Source organism: Arabidopsis lyrata (genome assembly GCF_000004255.2).
Source record: "Arabidopsis lyrata subsp. lyrata unplaced genomic scaffold ARALYscaffold_2, whole genome shotgun sequence".
Lineage (NCBI taxonomy): Eukaryota > Viridiplantae > Streptophyta > Magnoliopsida > Brassicales > Brassicaceae > Arabidopsis > Arabidopsis lyrata.
This window is the reverse complement of record NW_003302554.1, coordinates 4,520,263-4,538,869: the sequence shown is the minus strand read 5'-3', so window position 1 is coordinate 4,538,869 and position 18,607 is coordinate 4,520,263. Positions and strand designations below refer to the sequence as shown.

At 35.8% G+C, this 18,607-nt stretch overlaps 2 protein-coding genes and 1 pseudogene across 4 annotated transcripts; 1 reads left to right on the top strand and 2 right to left on the bottom strand.

Moving 5' to 3' along the window:
- Positions 1-1,328: 1,328 nt before the first annotated feature.
- On the top strand, positions 1,329-6,369 carry LOC9324299 (mechanosensitive ion channel protein 3, chloroplastic). Of its 3 annotated transcripts, none has more exons than XM_021034901.1 (14): positions 1,329-1,717; positions 2,004-2,136; positions 2,244-2,303; positions 2,646-2,803; positions 3,015-3,135; positions 3,229-3,329; positions 3,406-3,519; positions 3,717-3,777; positions 4,089-4,238; positions 4,323-4,433; positions 4,563-4,730; positions 4,836-4,949; positions 5,032-5,088; positions 5,438-6,369. In XM_021034901.1, the coding sequence occupies exons 2-14, from the start codon at positions 2,056-2,058 to the stop codon at positions 6,158-6,160; spliced, it is 2,019 nt and encodes a 672-aa protein (XP_020890560.1). In that variant the 5' UTR covers positions 1,329-1,717; positions 2,004-2,055; the 3' UTR covers positions 6,161-6,369. The 3 variants fall into 3 exon arrangements, with proteins under 3 accessions (XP_020890560.1, XP_020890561.1, XP_020890562.1); XM_021034902.1 differs by having other exon boundaries at positions 1,471-1,713; positions 5,438-6,356; XM_021034903.1 differs by having other exon boundaries at positions 1,471-1,717; positions 3,232-3,329; positions 5,438-6,356.
- Positions 6,370-7,015: 646 nt separating this feature from the next.
- On the bottom strand, positions 7,016-14,042 carry LOC110230893 (probable inactive leucine-rich repeat receptor kinase XIAO). Its single transcript, XM_021035124.1, is given in 8 exon segments — positions 7,016-7,666; positions 7,668-9,160; positions 9,237-9,311; positions 9,446-9,480; positions 10,399-10,432; positions 10,539-10,644; positions 13,488-13,546; positions 13,667-14,042. Coding segments are annotated over 8 exon segments (2,829 nt in total).
- Positions 14,043-14,440: 398 nt separating this feature from the next.
- LOC110231052 lies at positions 14,441-17,646 on the bottom strand (annotated as a pseudogene).
- Between the last annotated feature and the right edge of the window lie 961 nt (positions 17,647-18,607).

Genomic DNA, 18,607 nt, shown 5'->3' with positions numbered 1-18,607 from the left:
ATTTACAGAGTATAAGGGCATTTTATGCTCTTAGTACCAAAGGGCTGAGAAGATCTATGGTGGCTGACCAGACACCGGATAAAACCTGATTCCATGATCTTGTCTGCATCTCCGAGTGTTTCTTTCAGAGTTAGAGATCGATTTGTTTGTCTTTTTGTTTTGCAATAGGGTTTTTTTTTTTTTTTCTCGTAAGTGTCAATTTTATTAGATGAAACATAACAAACAGTAGCAAAGGCAAAAGCCCAACAAAAACAACAGGTTACGAAAACAACTAATGCCCAACATGAGCCCAATATTGCACCGCTTAAGAAGAAGATCGAGTCAAATAATTCCACTCAAAGACACGTGTAATCGACACACGTAAAATGAGCAACTGAAAGATTTCCATCGTCATCCTTCGCCGTCGGAGCCACCGATTCTTCCGATGAATGAAACTATCATCAAGATGAAATCAAAGATAGATTCGTCTGTTTTTCACCGGCAAGTGCAAAACAGCATAAGGATAAAATACAGATCAATTTAACTCGACCCTTTGTAGGAATCATCAAAAATAATTTTGAGATCCAACGGGTAACAGAGAATAAGAAATCTGATTAATCCAAACTGTGGACCAAACCAATCGAAGCTCAAAGACAAGAAACAGCTAAAGGCAATCGTAATAAGCTGAGGAAATTGCTTTATATCTTCAACTGAAGTCGCAAATTTCTTAAATGGTTTTCGCAAACCGCATGCTCCAGGACAAGTCGGAAAAGAGACACTTTTGAACGAAGAATCGCCACAAACGCCACCACCAACACAGATCCAAAGAGCCGCAAACTAAAAACAATCAACGGCACAAACGTAACCGTGATTAGAAACCGGACAAAATCCGGAGAGAAAACAAAGCTAGCCATCGTCCCTAAAAAAGTCGATCGATGCTAGACAAAAGCCGATCAATTATCGCTATATTAGCCGATAAATATCGGACGGATGCCAGATAACACACCGGACGGCTTTGCCGGAATTAACCGGACGGATGAACGAAGAACTTGTAAGAGAGTTTCTCTCTCTAAAAGATTTGAGAGAGAGAAGAGAGAGAAACTTTAATTAGAGTTTAGTTTAGGTTCAAAACTTCAAATGGAACCGAATCAGATGAGTTATTAATTTCAATTCAAGACCAATTCCTATTGGCTGTCCAAAAAAAATAAAAATAAAAACAAACTGGACCCTACTGAAAATAGCAATATAAAAAAACCTTTAAATGGGCTAATCTGGGCCTAAAAATGGGCCCGTTTCATATAATTTGGTCGGTGGAGCAATACGCCACGACGGTCCAATTATAAGATCACGTGGAAAGTATTTCGGATAAGAGTCGTCAAAAATTCCGTTTGGTGAAAATCGTAAATTTGCGGGACCACTCAAATAGTTGAAAATATCCATTCATTCATCATTTCCTCTAAATCCTAAAAAAAAAACTCGGAGGTTAATGAAGCTGCCACGAATTGGCGTATTTTAGATTGATACGTCAAAGCTCCTCCTCGCGCACGTTAGCTATAGTCATGTCTTGTGGTTGTTCTTGAAACAAAGAAAGAAACTAATCAACAAGAAGAAGAAGAAGAAGAAGAAGAAGAAGCTCACCGTTTCTCTCTGATTCTATCCACTGATCTTCTCCGATTGCTACTTGCTTCTTTTTGTTTGCTTCCGATCTCTCTCGATTTCTCAATTCCGTACGGAGTAGGTAACATCCGCGAACTTCTTGCATTTTTCGGGTTAATTTTGCGTGAAATTAGAGAAGGATTCGAAGCAATTGTGTGAATCGGACTTTGATCATGCTTGATTAGACAAAGATCGGCTTTAATTGGGGGGAATTTTATATTTCGATGAAATCGTCTCAGTGTTGTCTCATTTGCTGTAGTGTATATCGTCTTCTGTGTTGCATGCGTGAAGTTAGAAGAATTATGCAAAATGTTTGATGATTTTGAAGGTTTAATGTTCTGCGAAGCTAATTCTTGATTTTTGTGCAGGCTAATTGATTGTATAAAGGAGATTAGTTTATCATTGTTTTGTACATTTGGGATGATGATGCGTACTGTCTCTTTGCCATTGTCTCATGATCTCAATGTTCATAAGATCCATGAAGCTTCTGGATACCATAATGTACGTTGTGTTGTTTTCGGATTTTTTATTTTATTGTCGATTTGTGTGTTTTTGTTATCTAAGATTAATCTGTTCTTGGGTGTGTGCAATTTCTCTTTTTCCTGCAGAGTGCAGCTGCTAAAAATCGTGTGTATCTGACTCGGACTGGTCTTTCATCATGTGCTACGGTATCATCTGTGCTCATAGCATTGTTCAATGGTTTAGTTTTTTGTTCTGTGCTTTTGTTAGTGCTGTTTGATTTTCTTCAAGCAATGAGTGAACTCTCCTCTAACTTTTAGGTGATTTTTTTGTAGTAATTCTCATATTTATGCTTGTGGGGGTCTGCTTCTATTGTATTTAAAATTATTTGTGTATGTGTCTGATAGTTACGAATAGCCATTTGTTTGCTATTTATCTCCCCCCTGTGACATATATTCATGTTTTTAGTGAAGTTTGGATTCTTGTAGCTAATATAACCTTCACCGCTTTATGTGGGCTTCTATTAACGTTTGATTTTCCTTTTTTCTTAGAGACAAGACGTTTGGAGTCTTCAGCTTCTAGAGAGCTTGAGTGGTTCAATAGTACCTGTATCATCTAGGTGTAATGCATTCGTTTGCCGGTCAGCTCTCTTTCCAGGGAATGGAAACGAAGGCCCTATTCTTAAATCAACTGCAGTAATATTCACAAGGTTATATGCTCGAACCTTAATTCACTTGTACTATTAAATGACTTAGCTGTGCTCACACATCACAGGCTTTTGCTTACAACTGAGACCCAAAAGATACCAGTAGTTGGATTAGGATATCATTTCCACGTTTGGGCTATCTTTCATATTCCTTTATAGTGTACTTTTTAATTATTATAGCCATTTTACCTGAAATGTTCGTTATTGATATCAGGGCATATGATGCTTTACGCGGAAATCATTTAATGAAACTAATTCCAGCAGTTGGGATTCTTGCATTTGCTACATGGGGTCTTAGACCCCTTCTGCGCCTTGCCAGAGCTACCCTGTTTGAGGTGAGATGTCATTCTCTCTTATACATTCCTTCAACTTCGGTTCCTGGATTACTTGCTATAGTTTATTTTAAGTGAATGCAACTTTAATTCCAGAAGGGGAATGATGCAAATTCACAGAAGAGTAGCACACAATACATTGTTGTGTCATATCTTCAGCCTTTGCTGCTTTGGAGCGGAGCTATCCTTCTATGCAGGTCAATAGTATTTTTGTTTTGCAACTAATTAACTATTATATGTGTTTACTAAAACCAATATGGAAATGTCTTTCAGAACATTGGACCCAATAGTATTGCCTTCAAGTTCCAGCCAGGCTGTTAAACAGCGTCTTCTGACCTTTGCTCGGTCCATGTCAACGGTGTTGGCATTTGCTTGCTGTTTATCAAGGTAAGCAAGAGTTTCTTAAGGATACAAGTCTTCAAAAGAGCTAAATGACCTTACTGCAGGTTCACCATTTAGGTGCTATTTAATTTCTGCCCCTGTATATATATCATAACTTAGCTTTACTGAGTACCAAATGGTTTTTCAGTTACTGAGCATGTTTGATGCAATCTTTGGGCTGATACAATATGTCTTTTCTACAGCCTACTTCAGCAGGTGCAGAAATTTTTTATGGAGACAAATAATCCTGCTGATACCAGAAATGTACGTCTTCCTATCCTTAAAACAGATTTGGACACTGTCTTTTTTATTGGAAATTCTTGGTCATCCTATTATACGGCATGAAGGGGTAACACAACACCTGCAGTTGGCTATGTGTTTTGATGCCTCAACTGTAGGGATGAGTTTTCCTTAGTATTTACCTCTTAGGAGAAGTTTAAGTATGTTTTATATTACATTTAATCCTTCAACATAGATGCACACGTTGTACTTGAGATTAGATCATGACACCTTAATGACTCTTCAGCTAAGATGGTTTATTCGGAAAAATGTTTATCTGTTTTTTGTTATGCCAGATGGGTTTCAGTTTTGCTGGAAAAGCTGTTTACACTGCTGCGTGGGTTGCTGCTGCTTCATTGTTTATGGAGCTGTTGGGCTTCTCTACCCAAAAGTGGCTAACGGCTGGGGGTCTGGGGACAGTACTGCTAACTCTTGCTGGTCGTGAGGTGCGGTGCTCTCTTTGTGGAAATACTTTGGCATACTAAATCGTTTTTACAGTGGGAAAGTTATTCCTTTTGTGGATGGTGCAGATACTTACAAACTTTCTTTCAAGCATTATGATTCATGCTACACGGCCCTTTGTTCTGAATGAGTGGATCCAGACCAAGATAGGAGGCTATGAAGTTTCTGGCACAGTAGAGGTCTGTTAACTTGTCAATTTATCCTTATTAGATTTTTAATTTATTCGTGTTCACTTCACTAGCTTCAGACAGGAGTTTTCTTTTTGACATATGAACTGCGTTCCGTAAATGACTTTTCTTCTTTTTCAGCGTGTCGGTTGGTGGTCACCTACAATTATCAGAGGTGATGACCGTGAAGCAGTTCATATTCCTAACCACCAGTTTAGTGTAAATATCGTGAGAAATCTCACTCAGAAGACGCATTGGCGCATCAAAACACATCTTGCCATCAGTCATCTTGATGTCAGCAAAATTAATGTGAGCAATAAAAGTCTAGTTTACACGTTCTTACATCCCTGCACTTTTAGAGTCTTCTGGCTCATTCAATGTAACAAGTTATTGTATTCTTTTTCAACTATACAGAATATCGTAGCTGATATGCGCAAGGTGTTGTCTAAAAATCCTCAAATCGAGCAGCAAAAAATACACAGAAGAGTCTTTTTGGAAGATATAGATCCAGAGAACCAAGCACTGAGGGTAAGAAGATGCCTTCTGTCAACAACTAATATGTCTGTTTTACGTTAACCAGATTTAATATATATATCTGATATATTCGCAGATCCTAATATCCTGTTTTGTAAAGACTTCACGTTTTGAAGAATACCTGTGCGTTAAGGTATGTTAAAAGTTAACTGAATACACAATTTTCATCACGTGAGTGTATCTCCTTGGCTGCTAAGTTATATCATTCAAATTGTGTGTATTTCATCGTACCACACATGACATACAACACTATGATTAGTCTGATCAACTCTTTTGACATGTCTCTTTTTCATCACTTTCCCTAGACATCGTTTTGTGTGTGCTAATGCATGTGTACTTGAGTGCATCTCCGAGAATCTGTTCCTGTGTCACGTGTTTATGTGTCTGTATGTGTATGCCTGCATGTCATATGGTTATCTATTATGATGGAATCTTATATGAACCTTATATAATATGTCATAGACATTTGTGTCTTTGAACAGGAAGCAGTGCTCTTGGATCTTCTTACTGTTATTAGGCATCACGGGGCACGTCTAGCAACTCCCATTAGAACAGTACAGAGGATGCGTAATGAGGCTGAGGTGGACAGTGCAGGATTTTCAGACATCATTTTCAATCAAGCAGCGATGAACCGTCGATTCATGCTGATTGAGCCTTCCTATAAAATCAACAGCGATGACAACTCAAAGTCTCCCTCACCCAGCCCAGGGCAAAAGAGTGAAGAAAGGGACCTTCAAGAAGAACCATCGGAAACCAAGGCCGAAACAGAAAACAACGGATCAGCGTCAGTGCTGATTTCAAATGCCAAAAAAGAGAAACAGAAAACGGCTCTTGGTTCCAACTCCAGTACAGGCACTAAGGGTTCACCAACCTCAACATCCGACCAGCCAGTAGCACAAAAGTCAGAAGAAAAGAAGAAAGAGAGCGTGGGAGATTCAAATAAAGCAGAGAAGGATGAAGTTTATGATGACGAAGGTACAACAGAGCAGACATTGAAATCAAAAGCAAGACAAGGGACTGAAAAGAGCAGTGGAGATTCGAAAGCTCGAGATGGTGGTGGGTCTGGTACAAGTTCTTTTCTGGAGGAGAACCTTGTTCTGGGTGTTGCATTGGATGGCTCAAAACGTACACTCCCGATTGATGAAGAAGTCAAAGCATCTGGTGCATTAATGGATTCTGAAGAACTTGGTATAGGATCAGAATGAGTAGACGGAGAAGAGGTACAAAAAAATTTGTGTTCCAAGCAATTTAATGCATCTGTAGAAAGTAACAAACAGAAATGGAGAAATGAGCGCGACTCTGTTAATTTTTTTAATCGTAGAGGTTTGCGCCATTTCATCTCTGTAAATAAACTAGCGATTCAAAAACTAAAAAGTAGTTTGTCTCAAGTGACTAGTTTGAGGATTTTCGTGTTTACAAATTTCAGGAAGAGCAAATTTGACTATTTAAATCCAACGGAAACTCTTTGAAAAAGATGTACTAAATAGTACAGTAGTTTGAATACCAATGCAAATATACCAAATCGCATTGAAAGTTTCCTCACAAGATATGTCTTACAAGCTGTGGTCTACTCAATCTGGAAAGAAAGAAATGGACGCAGGCACGAGGCAACTCCAAACACAGCTACTCAGCAAACGATGTGGATCGACAAACAAATCAGAAATCAAATATCCTCCATTCGGTTTCACAATTCCTGTTATTGCTTCCTTCTTTTCTTCCATTGATAGAATATTCCAAAAGAGAAATTATAATCTCCTTGCCCTTCTTTAATCTTCCAATCATCAACACCAAAACACGTTATAATGATTTGAGATTTAAACCTCATGTACTCCATCTTATCAAGTTGACGAGTTAACACTTTGATTGGGCCTCCATCTTCAATAGCCCAGTTGCCATCATGATTCGACGAGAGCCTCCAACTCTGGTTTCAGTCGAGACAATAGAAATTGTTCACGACATTTTCGCTTTTATGTTTTTTCCTTTCAGAAACATCTACCAAATGTGGCACTTGATGTAAAAACCTATATTTTTTTTCTTTTGAATATAATTTAACATTAAATTCAAAAAAAAAAAAAATTGATAAAAGCTTCAACAAGACGAAGCCATTCTTGGCGCCAAGGTGAATCAAAGCAAAGAAACACAATAAATGTGATCCATTTTACACCGTAGGTGGCGGCTAGACTCCAGTAGAAAATGTCCATATCGATCGTTGTTTCCTCATCCTCGCTTTGAGCATCAGATCCAAAGAACCCAGTAGTGCTGTTATCATCACAACTTCTATTTATATCTGATCCACAGAGAAGAGTATTACCAATGTAGTTGGTTTCATCCAAAGTAGAGAATTTGCCTTGTGATGGAATGGAGCCTGATAGGTTGTTGTACGACACATTGAATACAACCATATAGTCTAACTTGGATAGATCTTGAGGTATCGGTCCGCGCAAGGCGTTAATCGAAAGATCAATGCTCTCAATATCCGTTAGATTGGAGAAGCTTCCAGGTATTAATCCTGATAAGGAATTATGAGACAGATTCAAAGCACGTATTTTCTGAAGATCTCCGAGCTCCTTTGGTATGTCACCACCGAGTTCATTACTTGACAGATCAAGTCCAAACATAAAGGTGAAACTTTCTTGAGTGTAAGAATCATACCTACTCTTTGATGCAAATTCAACATTGAACATCAAAATGCCCGTGTAGTCTGAAGAATGAATACTCACGTGGTAAAACCAATAACCTAGAATACACCGCCAATTCTTCATCGTCATTGATTTCAAATGGTAATTTGTCGCCATTAACCTCATAGTCTAACCTCCTTCCAAATGATACATTGTCGAGACATGATGGTATAGTTCCCTTCAATTTGTTGTTGGCAAGATCCAAGATCCTAATGCTTCTTAGACCGCAAAGATCAGTAGGTATATAACCCGTTAATGTGTTACCCCTCAACAAAAGAGAGAGGATAAACTCGTTCTTGACAAAGTGCGGGATAGTCCCGGACAATTTGTTATTTCGCAGATCGAGTACCAAAACATCTTTTATCAATGTACTTGGAATCGTCCCACTGAACTCATTGTCGTTGAGATATAATAGACTCATATTCATACCATTGAATTGCGAAGGTAAGTTCCCCGAAAACTTATTTCCAGAAAGGTCCAAAATTTTAAATGTAGGTATGTTGAAAAGCGTACTTGGCAAGGTACCTTCCAAAAGATTATTGGAGAGGAAAAGATAGGCGAAAAAAAAGCCCCCGAACCAACTTGGAATGACACCTTGTAGATAGTTATTCGACAAGTCGAGCACTCCTAGAGATTTCGAGTTAAGCAATCCATCTGCGATCCCAGTAAATAGATTGTTATTCGCAATCAACACGACCAAACTCCCAAAGTTTGTTGGTTTTGGGAAAATTTGGCCAAAGAATTTGTTGTATGAAAGCTTCAAAGTATGCAATGAATAACAACAACCAATAAGAAATTCCATTGGTAGACTGCCAGAGAAATTATTATGAGATAAGTCCAAGAACTTAATATCTTTCATCTCACCAAATGACGATGGCAATATCCATTGAAACCCGTTATTCGAAAGATTCAAGTGCTTTAGATATGGAAGAACCTTTCCAATATTCTCTGGAAGACGTTGATCAAAACTATTAGCTGATAAATCCAAAATCTGCAAACTATGATTAAGTAATCTTGGCAACTCAAGAATGGTTAAAGAGTTGTTCTGCAAAAGCAAAACCCGAAGATTTGGATATTTCTCCAAAAGCCAAAAGGGAAATGCTACAGTCAACTTGTTGTTGGAGAGGTTAATCGCACGCAAATCCTTCTGGTGTTGAATAAAGCTTGGAACATTTTCCAAGTTGCAATTCTGTAGCTCGATGACACTTAGCTGAAACTTTGGCTGTAAGGAGGTCAACTTTTTTAGATGCAGCAAATTAGATCTTGATGAAAGTTTGAATACCTTGAGCTTCAAGAGGTTGGCGATTAACTCGAAAGAAAAGAAACCCTCAAACTCATTATCTGAGAGAGCTAAATACTCAATAGAATCAAGATTTCTGATAAGAGATGGAACTGTCCCATTGAAATTGTTTGAAGAGATATCAAGAACTTGGAGTTGAGTCAAGCTATCAAAACACTGAGGAAATTGACCTGTAAATTTGTTTTGACTTAGATCAAGCTCGCGTAAATTTTTCAGTAGACAAAGCCCTGCAACAGTCACATGTAAATGCATAAGAAGATGATACACAACTTATCATTAAAAAAAAAAGAAGTTCTAACGTACCTTTGTTATCCAGTGAGCCAGAAAATTTGTTATCACTCAAGTCCAAACCTTGAAGGTTATGAAAATTTACCAAATCTGTGGTAATAAGGGGAAAGAGATATGAAAAGAGAATATTTTAACAAGTGTCATAGATCTATTTTTCGATCTATAAAGAGAATGACATGTAATGAAAATATTTTGCATTCTAAAAAAAATAGAGAAAAATTTACCTGGAACTGGTCCAACAAATTCGTTTTTACTTAGAGCTTGATTGGTTCTCCCGCTAGCACCCTCCTAGTGGTTGCTAGCGGTCGGTTACTGTTATTAGCGGTTGGTACCAATCATAGAAACACCTCCATACCGCTTTAAACCGCTCGAAATCGCTGAATTTCAAAAACTCCTTCTCGCAAGCGTTTGCGGTTGCGGGCGGTAGCGGTTGGATTTAAAAAAAAAACAAACGTTTACTTATAATTATTATAAAATATATTAATCATATATGTATCTTTCATCTTTGTATCACATTCTCATCATAGACCCTAATCAATATTCTAAAACCTTATTTTCTCAATGTCTTCCACCCAAACTGATGAAAATCAATAACTAAACGTAAGTATCATATATCCTTTTATTCATTCATCACCTCATATGTAACTCTTTGAATATTTTTCTTGGCATCGTTTTTTTCTTTTCATTATGTATTGCTTTGCTTTTTGATTGAATATATGTTTCGATTTATTTTCTCGAATAGAAAATCACTTGCTTTTTGATTGAATTCAACGTTATTCACAGTTTGTCCCATTAATTGATGCAATTTTTAGTGTTAACCCAGTATAAATACTATCTTATTACAAAATTTCTTTATTTTTGAATAACTATTTAGTACTTTATTTATGGTTTTAATTATTAAGCATGTTCAATTTTTCTAATATTATCATAATAATATATTGGTATTTTTATTTCTTTTTTTTGTAATATTTTTTTATTTTTTTTGTCATTTTTTTATTTAACTGCTACCACACCCGCTTGTTTACCAGTCATAAAACTCCCGCAAACGCATTCATTTTCAAACGCTAAACCAGTAATTCAAAACGCTTGGTAACGCTTGAAACCGCAACCGCCCGCTTCCGCAAACTCCCGCAACCGCAACCGCAACCGCTGCGTTTAAACCAGTCAGACCCTTAGATCTAGTAGTTCTAGATTTCTCAAGTTTTTAAGTTCTGCAAAAATATAGGTTCCGCAAGTTTAAAACAAGAATAGTAACAAGTAATTAATTACTACAAGACTTAATATTTCAACTCAATAAAAACCTGAAAATGGAGGTACCTTTCATTGGAAAAGTACCTTCCATATTGTTTCCATGAAGAATTAACGTTTTAAGCGAAGAAGCCGAATTTAAAAATCGTAAGACAGTATTACTGAGAATTTTTATCTCTTATGCCACTAATTGAAAAAAAGTGTTCGCTTATACCACCGTTATAAAAGTTATTTCTTTTTTCTTTTTCTTTCTATCGAAAAGGTAGCAAAAATACTTTGAAACCCTTGATAAGTTCCAATAATTACTGACCCAACCATCCTTTTTTGGATTATCGACCCAAACCAACTAAAATATAGGTCAACCACCCAGATCTGAATCCATTCACATCTTTTATCTACTTAAATAAATTTAAAACTTAAAAATAGCAAGGCACGTATTCTTCTCTTCTTCTTCTCTGTGTTTTTTTCTCTTTTTTTTTTTATTGTCAAAAATTTTCTATGTTCTTTAAACTCACAAATCTTCCTAAAACTCCTTCAATGTATAAACTTCGGCACACATCCCGCTTCCGAACACAGATCCACATTACTCCAAATCATCGGAATCATACCAGCTCTCGCCAGCTCCGATCTATGGCCAAATCAAGGTTTCTACGTCTAAATCCATGATTCTCTCAACTCCACCTATGTCTCCCTTTCTCTGAACGCGCTATAGATCTCCTGCTCAGCAACAGTCTCTAGCTTGATCCCATCCTTGAGTCCTTCGAATTCGCTACGCCGGAGCTATTCTTGTCGTGGTTCTTTCACCAGCGGCTCTACCCAAGAGATATTTAGCTCTTTGAGTTTATTCTCTTCGTTTTGATTTCATATCAAAGGCTTTGAGACAAAACGAAGTGGATTTTTCTGAGCTTTTGTACCTCGTCACCTTGGACGCTCCGGTCAGTTTTCCCGTCCAATGAGCCCCAATCGTTTAGATAAGTTGTAGTCGTGGAAGAGATAGCGGGATGGTGATTCAGTACATTGTTGCGTTTTATGAAACTTTTGCTTCACGGATTAGCAAACTCAGCCGCTCTTGAAGCCAAGGCCGTGAAGAGATCATTAAAAAACAGAGAATTGGCTCCCACAAGTGATGAAGAAAGACTCTTGAAAACCAAAATGAACGATTTATACAAAGATCGAAACCTCCATTCTCAGAACTAAAACAGAGATCAATAATAGTCACAAGTCAAGCGTATTTACTTACATTTTGTAGGTACAATTGGTATAGTATATCTAGGTACAACTACGTTTCTGGGTTACATACAAGAAAGTAATGATTTTTGGTCCAACTGGTACATTTAAGTATAACTACGTGTGTAAAAAAATTGCAAAAATAAAATAAAATTGGATTATAAATCTCCACCGAAAAACTAAAAAAAAAATAGAGGAATTAAGAGAAATTTCAAAAATTTTTAACTTTTGAAAAGTATCCAAAGAGATCCCACGTGTGGTAAAGCGGATCTTTAGCGGCGGGATATTAATAAAATATTGTGTATTATAATCATAGTTGTCCCTATATGTACAGTTGTACGTTCATCCACATAGTTGTACTTTGATAATTTTTGCGTATTTTTAGTTGGACCTAGATATACATTATTATGTTGTAGTTGGTCAAATAATTTTTTTCCATTAATTATCATTTATGAGGTTTTCATAGTACAATTTGCACAAAATCATAGTTTTCACAACTTATTAATATCTTTGGCGGCGAGATATTAATAAAATATTGTGTGTTATAATCATAGTTGTCCCTATATGTACAGTTGTACGTTCATCCACATAGTTGTACTTTGATAATTTTTGCGTATTTTTAGTTGGACCTAGATATACATTATTATGTTGTAGTTGGTCAAATAATTTTTTTCCATTAATTATCATTTATGAGGTTTTCATAGTACAATTTGCACAAAATCATAGTTTTCACAACTTATTAATATCTTTGGCGGCGAGATATTAATAAAATATTGTGTGTTATAATCATAGTTGTCCCTATATGTACAGTTGTACGTTCATCCACATAGTTGTACTTTGATAATTTTTGCGTATTTTTAGTTGGACCTAGATATACATTATTATGTTGTAGTTGGTCATATAATTTTTTTCCGTTAATTATCATTTATGAGGTTTTCATAGTAAAATTTACACAAAATCATAGTTTTCACAACTTTTGTATTATAGAGAGGGACCACTTACAAAGTCTTCCTTACAATATAAGAAGTGTTTTATGTGAAAACAAGAATATGTATTAAAAAAATTATAAATTTATATTTTATTGATTTAAATTTGTTTTTTTTACATTTCAAGATACTTTTGGTATCCTCATTGTTTCATGAAAATAAAATAAAATAAAACATAATTACGAATTACACAAAATGTTACAGTTGTATCATTTGTACCAGTTGTCCTATTATTTTTTAGTTATACTAATCATCATATGTCTGATTCTAATCTGATCAGAAGAAGTGACGACCAGCGAGATAGGCGGGCGAGCTGAGCTCGGGTTTATGAGGAGAAGCAGAACGGAGCAAAGAAGAGATGTCTTTCTCTTATAATGCCAAAAAGGAAAAAACCATGATTTCGTGAAAATAGTATTACTAAAACCTTCTAAATGATAACTAAAAGTAGAAAATCTCGTGGTCAACTACAACATAAAAATTTATATTAAGGTACAACTACAAATACGTAAAAATCGTCAAAGTACAACTATGAAGATAAACGTACGTGCAACTGTAATTATAATACATAAATTTTATTAATATTTTATCGTGTCAGGCCGACTTTATTATATGTGGGACCACTTTAATTTATATATATATATATATATTTTCTTGTTTTACTTTGTTTTGAATTAAATATATTAATATATTTCATTAAAGGTAATTGAAGAATTTCATATTATGAGTGGCATTCAGATTAATGAATGGCAGGCGAGATCATTTTTTCTCAATTTGTGGCATAACTGACGCTTTCTCTATTACTGACGCCGTTTTCACTAAGATCAAGGATCTTAAGATTTTTTAATCTCTCAAAGCTTTTATAACCTGCAAGTATAAAAAGAAATGATGTTGACATGAGAATGATTATGTGTTTAATAACTTGTGTATAAAAAAATAGACTACAATTAAGATTAGAAAGGGAAGTAAATGATAAGTTATATATACCATGGATATGATCGAACCAGCCTTGACACCAGAAATTACTTAAATTTAGAGTTTGTAATTCTCCAAATGGATAGAAGAAGGAAAGATTTAGTAGGGGAGGAGGATAATATGTATCAATCAAGAAGAGGCCAATCACACGCCCGCTGGTAAGATCACACTTGACTCTTTCCCATTTGCAACAGTCGCTGTTCGTGTCATTAGGCCAATCATACGGATACTCGGATATGTTGAGATAGGCCTTGAGCTCTAGCAATCCTTTCCTTTCGCTTTCGATGCAACTTCTATGCCCATGAGCATCCAGTAATGATACCATCATCATATCCATCACCATTAGGTTCATTACCATAACATATGCTGGAGAGAACATCATCAACATCGAGAATTTTCTAATTTGACATTACGAACTCTTCCTACATTTTTGTTAATAATAGATGAACTATTCTCAAGATTCAGATTTATTTCAAGCTGGCAAAGAATTATGATGGCATAATGAGTAGAGACTTTGGCGGAAGATTTTGACTTTACTGAAGAATCTTGGCAGAAGACTTTGACTACTTTTATTTTAAATAGACTTAAGTCAACTCTATACCCAAACTCAAATGGATCAAAGAATCTTTGGCTAAGGTTCAAGTGTTTTTGTTTTTTATTTTTTCAAAATACAAATCTATTACCAAAAGTCTATTCGAATTCAGCGAGAACATTTTTAGAAATATATACCAAATAGTGCACAACAAACTTAGAAGATTTGAAAAAATGAAGCAAGACTACACATAGTATCAATACCAAATAAATGATTTACCATTGAAAACACCAAATCAAACACATTTGATAAAACTGACAAAAGCATTAACAAGGCGAAACCATGCTTGGCGCCAAGGTGAATCAAAGCAAAGAAACACAATAATTGCCATCCATGTTATACCATATGTGGCGATGAGGCTCCCATAAAAAGTCTCCATATCGATTGCTGTTTCGTCATCTCCGCTATGAGAATCTGTTTCCTTGAAACCAGTAGTGTTGTTATCATCACAACTTTTATTTATAGCTGTCCCACAGAGAAAAGGATTACCAATATAATTTGTTTCACTCAAGCTAAAAAATTTGCCTTGAGTTGGTATAGAGCCCGACAAGTTGTTGTATGACACATTAAACACAACTAAGTAGACTAACTTGGTTAGATCATGAGGTATTGATCCGTGCAACACGTTGAACGAAAGATCAATACTCTCTATATCTGTTAGATTGGAGAAGCTTTCAGGTACTAAACCTGACAAGGAATTGTGAGACAAATTCAAAGCACGTATTCTTTGAAAATCTCCTAGCTCTCTCGGGATTTCGCCAATAAGTTCATTACTTGAAAAATCCAATCCAAACATGAATTTGAAACTTTCTCCCATATAAGAATCATATCTTCTCTTTGATGTAAATTCGACCGTGAAGTCCAAATAGCCTGAGTAATCTAGCTCAAACTCAAGTGGTAAAACCAAGGACCTAGAATATGCCTCCTCTAATTCTTGATCTGCTCTAACAAAGCCATATGATGATCCATATTCAGGATCTATCTCGTAGTCTAAGCTCCGCCCAAACGATACATTGTTAAGGCATGAAGGTATCAACCCATTCAATCTGTTATTGGCAAGATCCAAAACCCTGATGCTCTTTAACTCACAAAGACTAGTAGGAATATGACCCGTTAATGCGTTACCCCTCAACAAAAGATAAAGAACATATTGGTTGCTTACAAATCGTGGGATAGTCCCGGATAACTTGTTATTTCGCAGGTCGAGTAGCATAACATTTTCTAGCAATGTACTTGGAACCGGCCCACTAAACTCATTATCATGAAGGTACAACAAACCCATATGCCGACAGTTGAAATGTGAAGGCAAGTTACCGGAAAAACTTGTTTCGTGAAAGGTCCAAAAGCTGAAAAGATACGTTAAAGAGGGTGCTTGGTATTGTATCATTGAGGAGATTATCCGAAACCGAAAGATACAAGAAAGAAAATCCTCCAAACCAACTTGAGATGACACCTTGTAGAAGATTACTCGACAATTCGAGAAATACTAAACCCTTTGAATGATAGAACCCATCTGCGATCCCGGTAAATAGATTGTTATCCGCAATCAACACCCCCAGCGACTCCAACTTCATTGGTTGTGGGAAAATTTGGCTACTAAATCTGTTGTATGAAAGCTTCAAAATACCCAATGAAGAACAACCGATGCAAAATTTCTTTGGTAGATTGCCTGAGAACTTATTATTTGATAGGTCCAAGAAGAAGATCTTTTTCATCTCACTAAACGAAGATGGCAAATTCCCTTGAAACCCATTATTCGAAAGATTCAAGTGGCTTATATTGGGAAGTACATGTCCAATATTTTTGGGAAGCCATCCATCAAACTTGTTGATTGATAGATCCAAAACATGCAAACTATGAACAAGTAGTCTTGGAAGATGAAAGATGGTGAATGAGTTGTTCCATAAAAGCAAAACTCGAAGTTTTGGATAGCTCTCTAAAAACCAAGATGGAGATATTTCGGTCAGCTTGTTATTGGAAAGATTAATTAGACGCAAATCTTTCTGTTGTTGAAGAAAGCTAGGAACTGTTTCCAAGTTGCAATATTGTAAATCAATAACACTCAACCGAAACTTCAGTTGGAGGGAGATTTCTGACTCTATATGAAGCAAACTAGATTTTGATGAAAGTTTGAACACCTTGAGCTTAGAAAGGTTGGCGATTAAATCAAACGAGAAAAAACCCTCAAAGTTATTATCTGAGAGAGATAAGTACTCAAGAGAATCAAGATTGCTGATAACAGATGGAAGCGTCCCATTGAATTGGTTTGAAGACATATCAAGAACTTGGAGTTTGGTTAAGCTACTAAAACACTGAGGGAATGGACCAGAAAATTCGTTTCGACTCAGATCAAGCTCTTACAAATTTTTCAATTGACAAAGTCCTATAACAATGACAAGCAAAGACACATGAAGATTAAAAACTTATGTTCTTTAAGAAATTATTTGAGAAACTAGAACTTAAAAAAATATATATGCAAACAACTATATTCTTAAAATGCTAAAGAAACTAATTTTTTTAGAAAAATGACCGTTTTACAAAATGTTTGGCTATATATCATCTGTTGTCCACGGATATATGGAACTCATGTAGACTAAAAATATACTCGAATCCATAGATTTTATCAAAGACGTGCCATTAAGGTGAATAGACTTTATTGATAACAAAATAGTTAAATTAAATTTCAGTTACATACCTTCCCTTCCGAATGATCCAGAAAATGTGTTATCACTTAAATCCAAAGCATGGAGCTTATGCAAAACCGCCAAGCCTGCTATAAGTATATATATTTTTGATGAAGGTTAACTAAGATCAATATTTGAAAAGAGATATAAATAACTGTGAAAGGCCTAGATCTCGTTGTTGGTCCATGAAGAGTACCTGGCACAGTGCCAATGAGAAAGTTCCCACTTAGATCCAACAGTTCTAGATTTCTCAAGTCTTTTAGCTCTTCACAATATATGAACACGAACAAGAATGAAGATTAGCTGAAAATATGTTCGAAACTAATAATATCAATCTGTAACTAGTATTGAATTAGATACTTGATATTCAAATTCATAAATACTAGAAAAATGGGCGTACCTTTCATCGGAAAAGTACCTTCCATATTGTTTCCATGTAGAATTAGAGTTTTAAGCGAAGAAGCGGCATTTAGAAAGGGTAAGATACTGTTATTGACTTCGTTGTTACCGATATCGAGGATCTCAAGTTTTTTCAATTTCCCGAGGCTTTTATAACCTATAAATTGAAAAAGCCAATAGATCTTGTAACAAAAACGTTTACTATGTTTATTATAATGCACATCTATCAACATTTCACAATCTTGTGCATATCAAGAAGCTAAGCAACAAAGAAGAATAAATAGAATTAAAAGATATACCATGGATATCATCGAACCAGCCTGTACATCCGAAATCATATAAGTTTAAAGTCTGTGATAGTTTGGTTTTGTCTATCTAACAAGTATCAATCCCTAATACACATGCCATTGTAGTATATTAGGTTATCAATCCAATCTCAGTGTGACTGCAAGCATTCAAGATATGAAACAGAAAGCAAATAAGTCAAGCCAATTATGAAAGGGTTTTGTGTGTTTCTATTGATCCTAAGCAACCAATTTAACATGCAAATACCGAATTTAAAAGCAATAAAAGAGAACTAAACAGCAAGTAAACAAGAGCAAGAAGTAAACTAAAGACCAGAAACTATCATGCATAAGCTTTGGAAAAGAAACTAGCAACCTAACAATGCAGAGAAACGATCTAGGCCTAACAGGTCGAGCTAAGCAACAGAGACTAACAAAAACAAGATTTAAACAATCAATAGAGATAAAGGGTCCTGAGGAATGGGGTAATCGATTATGGCAGTCTCCTTAGTCTACCTAGGTGGTTAACAAACTCAATCAAGCTATCTCTAGACAATAGATTCGAATACAAATCAATCCACTCTCGTGACAGAGATTCTCAAGCTAAATCACTTTCATACTCAACTCTCATTGAAGAAATATAACCTAGCAGGCATTAAGATTCAATCTAATAGAGTCAATAAGCATTCTAAACATCCAATCTCTTGGGCTAGAGTATGCAAATCTCTGGAAAAGTTTGTTCAGACATTTCATCAAACACCTTTTGGGTGTGGAAATGTCTGAGATCAATTTCCAATTGATCAGAGAAGAAATAGCATTAAGATCTACTAAACCAGAAGGGAAATCAAGCAATTCTACACTTAACCACCTAAATATACTAAGGATTCCACACCTAATCTATCCCATCCTCAAGAACCCTAATCCACTACTCAAGAACACTGAAGAACATCATGCATAAAAACCCAGAAAACGTTTCAAACCCAGAAATCATTAA